General features: G+C 37.5%; 1 protein-coding gene across 17 annotated transcripts in view; it reads left to right on the forward strand.

Annotated features, from left to right (window-relative positions):
* Positions 1-16,549, forward strand: part of Sgip1 (SH3GL interacting endocytic adaptor 1) — a 208,587-nt gene that overhangs the window by 158,171 nt on the left and 33,867 nt on the right. For 6 of the 17 annotated variants that reach the window (XM_058581566.1, XM_058581567.1, XM_058581568.1 and 3 more), the window contains 3 exons: positions 34-160; positions 4,429-4,494; positions 5,440-5,499. In XM_058581566.1, the coding sequence (XP_058437549.1) occupies positions 34-160; positions 4,429-4,494; positions 5,440-5,499 (253 nt within the window). The remainder of the gene's footprint in view (positions 1-33; positions 161-4,428; positions 4,495-5,439; positions 5,500-16,549) is intronic. The other 11 variants (XM_058581575.1, XM_058581570.1, XM_058581572.1 and 8 more) reach the window with 3 other exon arrangements.

The raw sequence follows: 16,549 nt of genomic DNA on the forward strand, positions 1-16,549 counted from the left end.
TCTAACCTGTTATCTCTTTTCTTCTCCCTACAGCCCAGACCCTTTAGCCCACCCATACACTCTTCCAGCCCTCCTCCGATAGCACCCTTAGCCCGGGCTGAAAGCACTTCTTCAATATCATCAACCAATTCCCTGAGTGCAGCCACCACTCCCACAGTTGGTAAAAATTATCTCCTCTCTTTTCATCTGTTTGTGGTTTTGACTGGCTAAGTTTTCTGATCTGAACTCCCTGGGCCCTGTGTTTCTGGTTGAAATTGTTTTGCTGTGTGTTTTGCTACTGTCACCTGACTCTTCTTTTCCAAGCAACCTTCTCAGCAAAGGAGGCAAAAGACTTGACCTACGCCAATGAACCAATAAGCAGAATGTGAAAACCTGTATTTTGCAGGGATGGTCTTATGCTATTCCATACAGAGCTATTCACAAAGCAGAGAAGAAATTGCCAAGGAAGGTCCTGTAATTTAGATATTTCTTATTTAAAAAAAAAAAAAAAAGCAGTCTCCTTTGAGGGGAAATGTTTAAATTCTAACTGTGTAACCACACTAGAAATTGCAAAAATTAGAACTTTTATTATCTTGAAGGTTTCATTTTTCATCATTTTTGGTTGTCCTAAGGTTGAAGAATGGTATAAACATTGGCATGGTGAGACATGAGAAAAAAAATTTTTTTGACTTTTTTTTTTCCTAGTGCTTCTCAATGATATGCAGTCAATTTCCCCAGAAAAATTAGTCATTGCTGTCATTTTCTGTAAATGCCTTGTGCCTCTTTTCTTATGCTGTGATGAGAGTGAAGAGTTGAGGATGGCTGCTCAGCTGGATGGTTTTCTCAGGTTTCACTGCCTCCTTTTGCCAGGAGCATCTTCCCTCTGCCCAAGGCTGGACTCTGTCTCTTCCCACCTCCCATCAGCTCCTGCTGCCTCTCCCCTCTTGCATGGTGGCTCTGACCTGGGGCTTTCCCATTCCATTTCTCCCATACAACTTCCTCCTCATTGTCTTCCTTCGTTCTCTGAACTCCCCTCCAATTCACCCAGCTGATATAAACCAGCTGACCCCCACCCTGCATCGCTTAGGAGGATCATCAACCAAAGCTAAGTGAATTCCTTCTGCTACCCAAGGAAGAGCACCCTGCAGACTTCTCCATGTGAGAAGTAGGTGAATCAAAGTCTGAGACTTAATTCTTGACAACTGCCTGTTTTCTCAGAGAAATAGGTTAAGATGGGCTTCTTAAGGGCCCCAAAAGTAACTTCAACTCCACTTCAGACTCTATATGTTGCATCAGATAATCCCCAAAGAATCCTTCAATTGTGGTGAAAATATAGGCAGTTCTCTGTGAGATATTAACGTTTTTATATATCCACATCTCTTCCTCATCTGCATCAATTGGGGCAATTCAGGGCTTCTGTTTTTCAATGCCTGTTAGCTCATTCTTTCTGGTTTTGTTTGTTTGTTTGTAACATCCTAACCTTATTTTTTTCACTCTTTCTTTAATCTCCTTGATTGCTACAGCCTTCCCCCACCCCCCACACACACACCACCACTCCCATTCTACTGTTTTGTTTTGTCAAGATCATTCATTCCACCCATTCCATGTGATTTGCCTTGTTGGTCAGAGAAGAAAGTAAGAGTGAACTGTCACTCCTACAGCATCCCCCAGGTGACCTCAGATGAACTAGATAGTGTGTTCTTTCAACTCACTTTGATTCATAGAGAAAACTGAACACACAGGGAATTTGAACTGTGTCCATGTTCTAGACAATGTATTTCTATACTCCCTGCTGCTGAAATCTCAAATCCTGACCCAGTGACTTTGATTTTTAATGTATCTAGTATGTGTTCTTTCAAGATTAAACCATGGAGGGGTTAAAAACAATGGCCACGGAACAGGCTGGTCTTACTGATTCACGACTGAGGATCATACTGATTTAATCTGTTTGGTTCTCTTGTTTTTTATTTGGCTTCATCTACCCACTGAATTCCTCATCCTCCTGTTCCTTATTTCCTCCTCCTGTGGGTCGCCTGACAGCCTCTTCTCTCTGAAGTAAATACATTATTAAGTAACTGACCGGCAGCTTCTTGTGTGTTGATATTTCTCTTTCTGGGGAGGATGTGCTTTGGCTGGTCAGCACTACGGGTCTCATCATGGCTGACTTGGAATGTTGATGTAATGTAGTCAAATGGCTTAGGGGAACTTGAAAATTTCAGCAGCAAATTCCCTGAAGTTGATGGCTCAACATTTCCTCCTATCACTGCAATACCTTTTTGACATTTCCTATGGCACTTGAACCATAATCTGGGCAAGTATATGGAAACCAATGAGCCCAAGTTTAAAGTTATCCAAGAACTAAATTTTTAAGAGCAGGTCTAAACTTTCTACAATAAAATTCATGCAAGAAAATGTCCCTAAAGAGCTTTCGATATGGAATTTTTCATAAGAGCTATGAATATCAAGTAGCCACCAAAGAAACTCTATGCATAATAAAACCTGATTGATAGATGATATCTGGGGCCTTAAGAATCGACCAAAAAATATCTAATGCTACATGAGCAAAATGAAACTTTCTGTGTACTGTCACAGAAATTTGAATGATAAAGAGCTCCTACTCAACTATATGTCATCACATTTAAGACACCCCTGATTAAAAAATACACCATTGTTTTATATATGACTAAAAAGAGAAAAAGCTATCAATTGAACTAAGATGCAATGCTTTCTTATATTAATTATAAGACCCATTCCAATTTCCGATAACTTAACAATGGAATACAGTAAAATCTTTGAACTACAAAAGGCTCATAGGACCTGCATTGTATGATTTTGGGGAAAATTCTGTTAATATTATGGGGACAGGGAATATGTATAAAATTATTCTATTATAAAAAACTAACTCAGAAAGAGAATGAAGAGAGTTATCTCTAATAATAAATATCTAATTTTTATTACATGTGTCTTATTTTTGAGGGTGTTAGTAGTTTTTTTAAAAGATATTTGCAAATATCTTCTTTAGGACCCCACTGCAAAAAGACCATGGGAAAGATAATTTTTCTTCCCTGTTAATTTGAAGTTATATTCCTTCACTGGTAGTTATACATTTTAAATTGTATCTTTAACATGCAAGTAAAACTGAAATGAATGAAAAGTAATCATGTCTGGATACCAAAGGGAGTATCAGATGGATTGGATGCTTCCTTCAGTCCAGAACTTTGAGCAAAATTGATTTGTATTCAGTATCAGAACCATAGCATCTAAAACATAAAACATTTCCTCCAAAGTGGTTAGCAATTCTTAAAACAAAGAAAAAAGAAAAAGTATGCTATTTTTTTGGAATGACCTGTCTCCTGTGCACCCATGGATATTATTATAGGAGTTGCATCAACTTGTTGTAGCTACCAAAGAAATTTTATGCATAATAAAAACTAATTGAAAGGTGATATCCTAAAACCTTAAGAATTGACCAAAAAAAAAAGCTTCCCTACCTTATTCCCTAAGTCAGGCAGCAAGCTAATAGAATATTTTTCCCAAACATTATTGTTGATGGAGTATTTTTTTCTACCCTCATTCATGTCTATAACTTTGCATTGTAGATAGGGTTGTTCATTCCTGGTCTTATTATGATTTTTATTCAGTTTTGTACTAAAGTTGTAATACTACCTGTAAGACCTGTGGCAATTTTGTTAACTTAATCACTTAAAACAAAAACCCCAATTACCTGTTTTTGTTAGTTGGTGAGAGAGAGATCCCATGTAAAGATCTAAAACAGTTGATGTTCAGAGCATAATGTTGTGGTCAATGAACAAAGACATTTATCCACAGCTGGATATCATAGCCAAAGATGAAATTATGATAATTCTGTTGAAAATTAATGGTCCATAACTATCAAAGGCAGGTGCAAGGCAAATTGAATTTGGATATTGATGAGGCTGAAATGGGATAGTTCATTCAGAGACCTGGGATTTATACGGTTGCTTTTTATGGTCATGTTAAAAGCTAGCTTCTCTTTTCCTGGGGGGAATGTGCATGCTGGGCAGGCCTGTTGAGCTGTCAGGGTCCTGTCAGGAGGCTCTGGTTGATAAGCATATGTCTGGCCACTTGAGAATTGTGTTGAAGTGAAATACACTTGCATAAGTCAATTATTTATGATGCCTTTAGCAACTCCCTGAGAAGGGCAGGTGTGACTTCTTCCCTGGAGCTGACCAATTCACAGATGCCAAAACCTGACATTTTTTAAATTTTAATTTCTTCTCATAGAATCATTATCAAATAAGCATATCACTTTCTATATCTTAACCACAATCCCAGTGTTTTAAGTTATATTTCCTTTTTTTCATGAAAATCATTCCTGAGTTTCAGTCAGTAGAGTGTGCTGTTTGATTTCATTTGGGATTTGTATTTGTGTTTTTGTTTTCCATTTGTTTATGTTTTTTTGGTTCGTAGTGTCAGAAGATGATGTTTTTTATGACAAACTCCCCTCGTTTGAAAGGCGCTGTGACACGCCTGCAGGTATGGTGCTAGCTGAGTGATCTCTAGATATGTAGACTTTTAAAATCCAAGCCATTATCCATCTGAATGCTAGAAACTTCATGGACATGCTCCTCACCTCATGAGTGTCCAGTGCCTCTCAGATGCACCCTGTACATTTACTGTTCATTGTGGAACTCATGCCATGGAAACGTTTGTAAGTGGACATATTAAGAAAAGCAGCAGGTTGCATGACAGTTTCTCAGAGAAAAGGTTTGAGAAAGGTGAGATGCCATTGCTTTGTGACTTTTCAAAGGAAGGAATAATTTAACTGCTCACCATTCAGAATTACGTGTCCAGTAACTGCTTTTTAATTTAAAACATAATAGAGCAGCATCAGTAATCTCGTTTTTCTCTTTGGTACAGTGGTAAAGGGTGGTTTGTGTCTGGATGCCTAAGGTGATTCCAGCAGAGGGGATGGAAGACCTGAGACATCTTCCATGAACTTTAAATTGATATGCAATGCTGTTGTCATTTAAAAGCTAAGCTGATGTTTTATACGACCCATAATACCGGTTTATCTTTCTGGAAACATGGAAGGGGGTGACATTGAAGATGAAATGGATACAGCAATTGCTGAATGACAATTTGCCCAAAATTAGTGCAGTTAAAATATGCTGATGCCCCTGCATGGCCAGGAAGATTTCTGCTCCCTGCACACGAGCACCAAGTATCAAGCTACCAACAACCGTTCCCATCCCCTTAGGCTGCCATAGCTTTGCTTCTGCTTTCTGATCCCTCAACTAAAAAAAAAAAAAAGACAAAACATAGATTGCCAGTCTTCCCTTTTTCCTGCACGCTAATGGCATGCAGTGCCTCTGCCCTTCCCTGTAGTGAGATTAATGACCTGCTCTGTAACTCACATTGTGTCCTTCTCTCTCCCTCTCCTTAACCTTTCCCATCCCGCTTCAACTCCTGGCCATACAGAGAATGAACAGCCTTCCCTCGTTTGGTTTGACAGAGGAAAGTTTTATTTGACTTTTGAAGGTAAGTAGTACATAGCATACCAGATTCTAATTTATACTCTCCTCATCCTTTGGTCCCCTCTGGCATTTCAAAATCCTAGTTCTATCCAAATGCTTTCTATCTAAAAAATGCTATGGCTACTTAGAAAATATTAAATACTGAAGAAAATATGACATGAATTTGGTTTGTATGTGATCTTCAATTTTTCATACTAAACAAATGAAAGCTAATTTGTCATTAATATTAGTCACTTGATTAACTGTGGTCAATTGAAAAACAAAACCAAACAAAGCACATCTTTTCTTGGCCAAGGAACTTAACTCTGTCAACCAGGGCTCTTTCCTAACTCTTTTGCAAATGCAATGCAAAAAAAAAAAAAAAAAAAAAAAACCACACACAAGGACATTTTTGGTTGGTACTGGTGTTTAACTTTGTTTTCAATAATTAGTATTCCAGATGCAATATCCATTATCGTGAACTGTAAATACGTATATAAATATATGTATAGATTCTTAAACCAAGATATGCTACATAGGGAATCAGAAAAATGGGGAAAAGAAAAAAAGAAGTATTTTAGTAGGTTTGATGTTTATCTGAAATTGCAATTGGAAGGGCTGCGGTAAAATGGCAACTATTGCTGGACTCACCATTTTAGATAATTAAGGAAAATAAACCTAAATATAATGTTAAATTTCTAAGATCAGTGCTTGGTAATTTCTTATATGCTGAATTAAAGATTATCAATCTTCTGTTTTATACTTACGTTCTAAATCATCTTAACTGACCAGGAATTTGACAAAATGGCCCACTTAAACTAATGATAGGGAAAACATTTAGTAATTTAACTTAATTAATGGGTCGTCTTATACATAACGATTTATCACATAAGGCCCTACATAGCTAAATTTATCTTGGGACCAAAAGTTGGCCACAAAATATTCTACTCTAGAGAATAGAATCTCAGTATTGAACTTTGTAGTTAGTAACATTAATGCAAAATTCAGAATGGCTGATGTATATTAGTAGGTAAGATGGGTGTAGTTCTTTCTCTCAACAGTGAATTTTTGTTTGCAACATGGCCCTTGATATGGAAGCCCCTAACTCAGAGTTGGTTGGTTTTTGTTGTTTATTTTTGTTTGTTTTGCAGTACCAATATTGAACCCATGGGCACTCTATCACTGACCTACATCCTCAGCCCTTTTTAGTTTTTATTTTGAGACAGGTCTCAATAAGTTCCTTAGAGCCTCTAGGTTGCTGAGGCTGGCCTTGAACTTGCAATTCTTTTGTCTCAACCTCCTGAGTCACTGAGATTACAGACATGCAGCCAGCAGCTCCAAGTACTTTCCTTCTGTGATCTCATTTCATCTGTACAACTGACTGATGAGGAAACTGAGATGCAGATAACCTAAGTAACTTCCCCAGGATCACACCCCAGGCAGAGGCAGGGTAAGGATTTAAACTCAGGCCACCAAGCTGGAGACCACTTGTCTCCCTCTTGACCTACTGGGCATACGTAATCTCATTCAGTCTCTGCAATAGCAGTGGTTTTTCCCTCATCTCCTAACTTTCCCACTCTCTAATTCCCTGATACCAGAGAGTCTTTGACTTCCTTGTGACATCTTTTCTCCTGTCCTTCCATTGTCAGTCAGCCTGCTTGTCCTGGCCTACATTCAAGTTCTTTTCTCTATCCAGATTAGAGGGAAAAATACGTTTCTGGAAGAACCTTAATCTTTTCTACACAGAACCTTAATCTTATCTAACCTTATCTTATCTACATTCTCTTCTGTTTGGAATTATGTTGTCTCTTTGACATTTTTTTTTTTTTTTTTTTTTTGCATTTTGAGTATCTGGGTTTCTTAGGTAGGTTATTGGTAAGACTGAAGCACGAGACTTAGTCATGGGTAAGTCACAATCATAGAGAGCTTATGACTTTCTTTATACTGACACAGTGATTAAAAAAAATCCAGCAAGAGGTGAACAGGTCAAATTCTTCACATTACAAAGATACTGATTCATTCACTCAAGAGTCACTAAAAAAAAGGAAAATTGGAAAGTGTGACCAGTTTTCTGCTCTGCTAAATTCACAGTGTTCTTTGGGCTGGAGGTGCCTATTAATTGTGCCAACCCTCACTGAAGGCCCTTTTTAATAAAAAATACAGCAAAGTTATTCTGTTCCCACTCTGTGCAACTTAACAGCATTAAGTACAAATCAGGTGGGAGAAATTATGTAAAATTTTTTTTTAAAAAAGTGATGTAAGCCTGTCTTCATTAAAAACATTAAAATTATGGCCACTAGCTATTCTGAGTTTTTGTATGTCAACTGTACTGTCAAGATGAAATGTATTGTTCTTTCCATTAAAATAACAGAAGGTCACAGAAGTTTTTTTTAGATAGCCTGCACATGTTAAAATGATTAAGTGGAATGGAACCTGCAGAATGTTCTGGGAGATCTGCCAAGGGTTTCAGTATTCACTTTGCCTCTTTATAGTAGACCAGTTGCCTGGTTCTAAAAATCCCTGAGACTGACCAACATGCTGATATTCCACTTGGTTTCCTGCTCTTTATGGCCAATGCACTGTCCCATTCATATTTAATGTTCAATTGTCATGCTGGTGATAGAGTAGAAAGCCAGCACAGTGTTCCCTCATGCCTAGGCTGAACTGTGTGAATGCCCTTCTAGAGAGGACATGAATGTACCAAACTCGAGTCATAGTTCTCTGATTAAATACCCATGGGAAAGCTTAAGAGTAGATGGCAGCTTCTACACAAAGCATATTGCCATGCAAAGGGTACATGGTTAGTGAAAATAGCATACTATTTGGACTCCTCTGGGTGCTGCTGTCCTTGTCAGTAGTGCTGATGTTATGTGTAACTGATGAGGCCTTAACATGTCCACATTCTGAACTAATTGCTCCACATCCAGAGGTTCGTGTAACCTACACAGCAATCATATGAAGCAGGCAATATTATTACTCACATTTTAGAAATGACTGAACAGAAGCTCTGAGTATTTAAGTGATTTTCTTGCGGTAACACAGCTATCCAGTGATTAAATCAGTTCAAGGGAATACATGTTGAGTCATGGAAGTGATGTTCCTAATCACTGTAATGTCCAAGTCTGTTGAGGGCCACAGCCGAGTCGAGATGACGCATGGCATTTTTGCCAGAAGTAGTGGTTGAGAGGTGATGCCAGGGAGCCATTAAGATGATGACTTTTGAGTTCTCGCGGAGTTCCCGTTGAGTTCCAGTTGAGCTCTCGCGGGGATTCCTGAAGAGTTCACTTTGGTTGGGGAGGTGCCAGAGGAGGAAATTTCTGGTTGGTGGTTCCTGGAGGAGCCACATGGCGTTCAGAAGAGTTCCCGGGGAGCATGTGTAGAGTGTGCTGGTAGAGTTCAGAAATAAAGTTTGTTCCTGCTCGAGTGGCTCATGATTTGTGCCCAGCCAGACTGCACACAAGTCTTCAAGAACCATGTGATCTTGAGCATTTAACGTCTCTGTGTCTCTGCTTTATCATCTTTAAAATGGGAGATATAATGCTCACCTGGCAGGACAATTAGGAAAATCAAATAAAATAGATCTATTTTTTTTATTAAGGTAGTATATATTATGAAAGTTTTTTTTTTTTAATTCACACTTTGAGGTTACATTCCAACCGAGTGAGGAGAATTAAGAAAAGGAACCAAGAAGTTGCTGTATTAAGATGCATGTCGTTTTTATATTTCTGTATTTTCCTTGGCTCTGATGTGATCTATTAACTCTAAGGATTTTTTTTTTTTTGTATTTCCATCAGATTCATTAATGGTGTGTTTTCCTCCTCTTATGATCATACTGATCTAAAATGTAGGCTTCTGAAGTATCTCTCAGTCAAAAGAAAGTGAACATAATCCAATAGATTGAAAATATATAAATATTGGACAGCCTTTTCTTTGCTCGAGATTGAAGGCTTTCACTCCCAGAGAGGAAGACATGAACCCTGAGTGTGTGTCACACTTGCTGGTGCAGAAACAGATTATAGAACTGAATTTCTCATCTTCCTAGAGTTACCAATTGGGGAAATCAAGAACAGCACAAAACCTTCGGCTCCAAAAAGAAGGGTTGCTGTGTGTAGATGATTGTGAAACCTGAAGTGTAAGTTAAATAGTTCCCTAGAGCAAGAAAAAGAAAATAGGGCCAATGCTTAATAGAAAAGAAAAGTTAAAGAGGATTCGCAAGCTCCTTCCTGCACTCAGTGGTTCACAGCTATTTCATGAGCTCTTTATAGCTACAGATTCCTACGTGGGAATTATGGAGGTAAAATTCTGCCTTCTAAGAATTCACCAAAAAAAAAATGGTAGCATTTAGCTCTTCTTATAAAAGGCATTCTGTGGCATATGCCACAGCAGAATTGCAAAAACATTTTTTTTTAAGTATGAAAGATTTTTAACAGGGAAGAGTCTGTGATAACTTTTTGGAGAAAGAGAGATCTGAGCCTACCTATATTAAAGGAGGACTTCAGAATGCTGAAAGTGTTCCAGTTTGAAGGAACAACTGAGCAGAGGTATTAGAGTGAGTAATATGTAGGTTGTGGTCAGGGATAGTAAACCCTGGAGAGGAAAGGAGTGTTTGAAGAGATGATCATGAAAGGTATGTAGAACTCATATCCTAAAGCTCATCCTCATATTGGAAGAAGGAATAGAATGTCAATCCTTACACAAGGTTGAATTTTGAGACGCTTATGAGAAGGGAAGTGGTATGACTTACTGAATCAGCCCAGAAGTGTTAAGGGACTGACTTACCATTGCCATGGAGAGACATCTAATCGAGTGTGGAAAGGAATGAAAGTTGATTCTGAAACTTCCATCCTGAGGAGAGAAGGGTACTGCTGTCAACCAGGAAAAAGGAATTGGCAAGAGCAAGAGTTTGGGTCATGACTTGCCCTGAAGACCTCTCAGGTGTGAGGCTTTCCACTCAGCATCCATGTAGTATGAGTCCAGGAGGAAATAGACCGTAGAATCTTGGAAGTCACCTGCTTGGAGTTAATGGTTGCATCCAGAGAAGCGAGGGTATAACCTTGGGGCATGCCTGTATCCAGCAGCCATATCAGAAAAAGAACACATTGTAATTTGGATCTTGCCCCTTTGGGATTTTCTTTAAATAGCCACAGAAATACTAATGATGAAGTTTGAGTGTGATATTCAGTGATTTTGTTTTCATAGCATGTATTAATTTCCCAGCTCTCTTGCTGATCTGGCATCTCTCAGCTGTTCATGCTGAAGCAATGCCTGGCTGGCTAACCCAGTGGCATTGAGAAGAGCATCAGAGCACCAGATAGGAAGACTGCAGCCATCATGCAGCTGCTCTGTGGCTGTTACTGCAGATACAAGTCAACACAGAGATAATGCTCTGCTGCTTTTTCCTAACTGCTGGGCATCAGTCTTTTGTCCTCCCTTGGTTGCATATTCTTCTCATCTATTTTGCAACCTTTTTGTTTCTTTTTTTCATTTTCTTCTTCCTGACATCCAGATGTGAATGTCTGAACATAATATGAGACTGAAGGAATCTTTAATACTTTTGTATACCACAAATAAAAATGCACTGACATAGAAACTTTAAAAATAATTGAATAATTTTTTAGTTTATTGCTCTTGAATATAAAGAAAATTGTTTTGAAAGGATACTTCATTTTTCTTTTTCCATGTAAAAAATAATACTTCATTTTTCTTTTTTCAAGGCCTTGATAACAGTACTATCAAGACTGATATCATATCTGTATTCATTCAATCTGTGTTTATTGAGAGTCTCCTTTGTGTGTGGTACTGTGAAAGGCATTGGGATACAGCAGTGAACAAATAAGAAGCCAGACATTAAACAGAGAGTTACAATAATGTGTGGAAAATATTATAATGAAGGAGATAGGGTACTTTGGAAGCATTTACAGGAAGTCCTAACCTGGTCTAGAAGTTAGGATGGTGGAAAAAATTAAGAGTGACATTTAAATCTATGTAGAGTCTACTTAGAAGCAATATTAAACGTTTAAAGAGCATTAGAATGCTAAAATAAAATCGTATGTAATGTGTAAATGTTACCCTAAGGGCATATGGAGTTTTATCCTAGATATTAGGAATAGAGTCCCAATTAATATCAGCACATGCACATACACACACACATATAAAGAAAAACATGTGGATCAGATAGATAGATAGATAGATTTGATATATATATATTTAACAAATATGTATATTTCATATCAGAGAGGTGTACATGTTTGTGTATGTGTGTGTGTGTGTGTGTGCAGGGGCTCTGGGTGAAGAAGTCTTCTGAATCTCAGCTATAGCCTCAGCACAATGTGTAACTAGGCAAGTCACTCAACCCTTCTAAGACTTAGATTCTTCCTGTGGAAATTGGAATGATAATGGCATCTATTTTATAGAGTTGTGATCAAGATTAAAGCCAAGCTCTGAGTTCAATGTATGCAAAGCACTTCATACATTTTAACTTGTCCCGCTGTTATCCAACTTCATATATCCCTTGCTGATAACATGGCTCTGTTCTACGCAGTTCTTGCCTCCTTGGGAGGAGTTTGAGTTGCAGACTTGGAGCATTCTAGTTTGCTTCCACATAAAACAGCTGACAACTTGGTTTGCTGTGAATTGCTACATTTGGCCTCCCTCCTTGTTAGCAGCGACAGCAAGTGATCTTTGCTGCTTAGGGAGCAAGAGAATGATTCAGAAGCTAGTTCCACCTCCCTGCTGCGCACACCCACCTCCCCAAAAGCCCATCATTAGAGCTGACTTGTAGAGACTAATGATCTGCCTGGAGGCACACTCCTCAGGGCTCAGTAATGCCAGGAGGAAATCTATAACCATTTTTTTTTTACTATGTGATTTATGAATTAAGGCATTTCAACAGAATTGACAAGTAATTCTAACCTTCCGGAGAAAAGACTGGGAAAGCTAAGAATCCCATAGGTAACTACCTTACCTTTGGATGGTTCTGAGTCTTTGTCAGACAATAAATTTTGGGTTTATTATGAGTCTTTGTAAAAGAGCTGTGAACAGATTGAGGCTGCAAACTCCATTACAAAGTACTCTTTTTATGGGCTGGGAGTATAGCTTAGTAGTAGAACAAATGCTTGGCCTGCACCAGGCCTTGGGATCCATCCCTGGCACCATACAAATAATAAATAAATAAAATAATAAAATAAGAGGTTTTGTGAACCTCTGACTACCCCAAGAAGACATAAATGACTGATGAAGGTATACTAGCAGTTCAAAGAGATGTCAAAACTCAGGAGAATCTCTCATTTCTAAGTGCTTTAATGTGTCAGAAATGGATATATTTAATTAATGTCACATATACCCCAAACAGATTTTAGATAGTCACTTATGAAAGTTCTTTGCTAGCTATTAACTACTATAAAATGTAATCATTTCCTAAAATAATAATTAACATTAATGAACACCTAATATGTGCTAGCCATGTGCTAAGTCATTGACACTAATTGCTTCATTTATTAAATCAAAAATTGGTTTGAAGCCATTAATATAAGCCATTGCCCTCAGGCTCATAACCCTTCTGTGTTCAACTATTTTCTCCTCATTTCTGCCAGAGCATGGGCTGTCAGCAGACAGGAGCTATTACAGACTTGCTCCTCTCTTCTGCTGGCTCTGCTGGAATTCACCAGAACACAGTAGATACAGTTTTGAGGCCTCTTTTCCTGCTAGCACACAGGCAGCATCTGCTATGTACAATTAAGTCTCTTAATCTATTATTCAGAGTAATGACAACATGGCCTCCCTCAAGAGATGACTGATGGGCTCGGAGCATGCCTCCCAGAAAACACAAGAGGCTCTTCTGGAGAGGGTCACCAGAGAACAGGGACAATGCTAAATTTCCAAGGCTGCTTAGGTAGAGTTACAGTCATCATTGAGGAGAAGGGTTCAGGAAGAGGAAGAACAAGATTTTGCCTGTTGTGGACTCTACTCCCAGCTCATTCCCCTGGTGCTCGCAGCTGAAAGAGCCGACTACAGGCATTCCAACATCAGCAGTAGCCTTCTTCCTGCTTCTCCATTCACAGCTACTTGCCCTCTCAGGAGAAAAACTTTCAGTTGTTTTCAAAATTACCAGCACCCACTTTTTAACTATAAGGAACCAATCAAGAAATAGAGGAGAAATGTAGAAACCTCAATGTTATTTAAAATCCCAAAATAATTCCCAATGTCTATTCATAATATTTTTTCCACAATACAAAAATAATGCATGTTCATTACAGAAAAGTTAGAAATATAGAAAAGTACAAAGAAAATGAAATAATCTATAAACCAATAACCATAAACACTTTGGTTATTTTGGTTTATTTGGTTTATTTCAGTTCTAATATTTGTCATGTGACTATGTGCATATGTGTATATGTGTGTAGTTTATAATATCATACATACAGTATATGATTATGCATCATTTTCTATTAATATATGATAATGTTTTCCTTGTTATTACAAAAAAATTGAAATTTGAAAATCGTAGTTTTTTATTTAGATCATGATATTAATTTAAACACAACAAATTTTTCAAACAATATGGAAAAGCATAAATAAAAAGTAAATACCACTCCAAAATCATAATCTCTAGAGATGATTAGTAGAGATAACAGTTTTAATGTTTTTGTAAAAATTCTTGAAGAAAACCCTCTTGTGTGTGTGTGTGTGTGTGTGTGTGTGTGTATATATACACACACACACACACACACATGCATTTACTTGATCCCAAAAACACATTCAATAGAATATAATCCATTGGTTTAACAACTTTTCAGAAACAAAATAAACTTTGTTAAATGTAGAAAAAATTTGTTTTTTAACCATTGATAGCAAAGTGCAAACCACTATCTTCCATATAATCATCAGAAGTAGAACCTAAACCTGCTTCCTATTCAGAATCTATAGATTTGTCTGAATCATGTCTGGCCATTCAATGGTTATATTTAATATCACAGTGACTCAGCTTTTTAATACCATATGTTTGTGGTCTTGACCTGTTTATACCCTTTTAATTGATAGTCTAATTTTGCAACACGTAAAAACTCCCCGAATTTTTAGAGTTGCTTTATAAATTGTTGCAAAGTAACCAGCTGCCCTGAAAGTCAGAAGTTTTTGGCAGATGGAATCTTAGTGCCTGAGTTTTCCTTCATGATGCCTGAGTCAGTCATAACCTACTTGTTCCATCTTTCAAAAGTCTGTGGTTTAGAGTCCAAAGAATGTGACACTTTTTCCTGACTCCAGCAGCACAGTCAGGTATATGGCAGTTAATAATCTCTGAACTAGAAACTCTTCAGTGTCTTACTGAATCAAAGTAGAATTTATTTCCTTCTTTTTCCAAATGTAAGTTAAAATTTAGACACATGAGGAGCTATCAACTTAAGTAACTCATAAGCTCAGTGGAGAAGAACGTGAAATGAGCTTCTAACTTCTACTTGTGGTTACATTCCCATGGGCATGAGCAAAGATCATGGTGGCACCTGCTCTGTTAGCAGCTGGCAGGTTTCTTTTGACACTGATTACAAGCTGCATCTCAGGTTCAGAAATGTCAAGATGGTTTCAGAAGTATGTGTTTTTATAATAATAAAGGAAATATATATATTTTAGTGCAACTAGAATATACTCAGCTTGGTAACCTTCAATCAACATTTTAAATTTACTTTATATAATGAGTATACGTGATTATGTGTACAATCACATGACACACTCACACAAATCTGGTCTTTTTAACAAATATTTTGTTGTAGGGGAAAAAAAACACTAAATATAGGATTTTATAAACCCTGGTAGGTGAACAAGTGCAACTTTAATGGTAAAAACAAAGAGGCAAGACCTGCAAGTATTTGCCTTTAGGAAAAAGGGTATTTCAGATCCCATTCAAGGCACAAGTGTGACTCCATCTCCTGTGAAAGCATCAGTTTTGTTTTCTTAGTTCAACATGCCCATTTAAAACAGTTTCAGAATGGAGGCAAGAAATGACATTGAGCCCAGAGCAGTGACACCTTCCTGTAATCCCAGCAACTCCGGAGGCTAAGACAGGAGGATCACAAGTTCGAGGTAACCTTCACAACTTAGGGAGACCCTAAGAAACTTAGTAAGACCCTGCCTCAAAATAAAAAATAAAAAGGGCTTGGGGGGCTGGGATTGTAGCTCATTGATAGAGTGCATACCTAGCAGGTGCAAGGCACTGGGTTCGATCCTCAGCATCACATAAAAATAAATAAATAAAATATAGGTAATGTGTCCATCTACAACTTAAAAAAAAATTTTTTTTTGAAGGGCAAGGGATGTGTCTCAGTGATTAAGCACCCCTAGGCTTAATCCCTGGTACAAAAAAAAAGTGACACTGAATAAATTACTAGGAATTCTTTATTTTTAACTTTCTATTGGCACTTGATTAAAAAGACTCCATGTCACACTTTATGGTAGACTGTGGGTTAAAGCCTGTGCTCTAAATATTTGTTTTATTTAAAACAGGATCTTATAGAACCTTGTTTTCAAATACATCTATCCTTCCTGGTATTGTCATAAACCTATACACATTATATATCACACTGTCCTCTTGGAATGTAGTTTAGAATAAGATTGGCTGCTGTGTGTTGTGCAGTAATCCAGTTATGTGTCTCCTTTACCCTCACTGTTGTCATTCTTTCAATATCTTTCAATATTCTTTCAATACTTGTAGGTTTTGCCTCTTTACTTTGTTGTTGTTTTTTTTTTCCTTTTCTTCCAGTTTGGGAAAAACCATGAAGTAATCTAACCTGGCAAGTTTTAATCTAACCTGGGAAATAATCTAACAAAAGAACTGTCTCCTTGTTCTATCTCCAGCTCCTTAATATATATCATCATTTTAATGGTTCTGTAGTATTATATTATATACATGTATCTATTGTTTATTAACAGATATTTAGGTTTTTACCTCTCTTTTCTAATATATACAATGGTAGAAGGAATATCCTTGAACCTGTAGCTTTTTGTACTTGTCTGAATGTATCCTAAAGATGCATGAGGTACTGGGTTTGATCCTCAGCACCACATTAAAAAAATAGCAAAATAAA

Source organism: Marmota monax, unplaced genomic scaffold (genome assembly GCF_021218885.2).
Source record: "Marmota monax isolate L192 unplaced genomic scaffold, Marmota_monax_Labrador192_F-V1.1 WCK01_AAM20220418_F8-fsc00023, whole genome shotgun sequence".
In the NCBI taxonomy this organism is placed as follows: Eukaryota; Metazoa; Chordata; class Mammalia; order Rodentia; family Sciuridae; genus Marmota; species Marmota monax.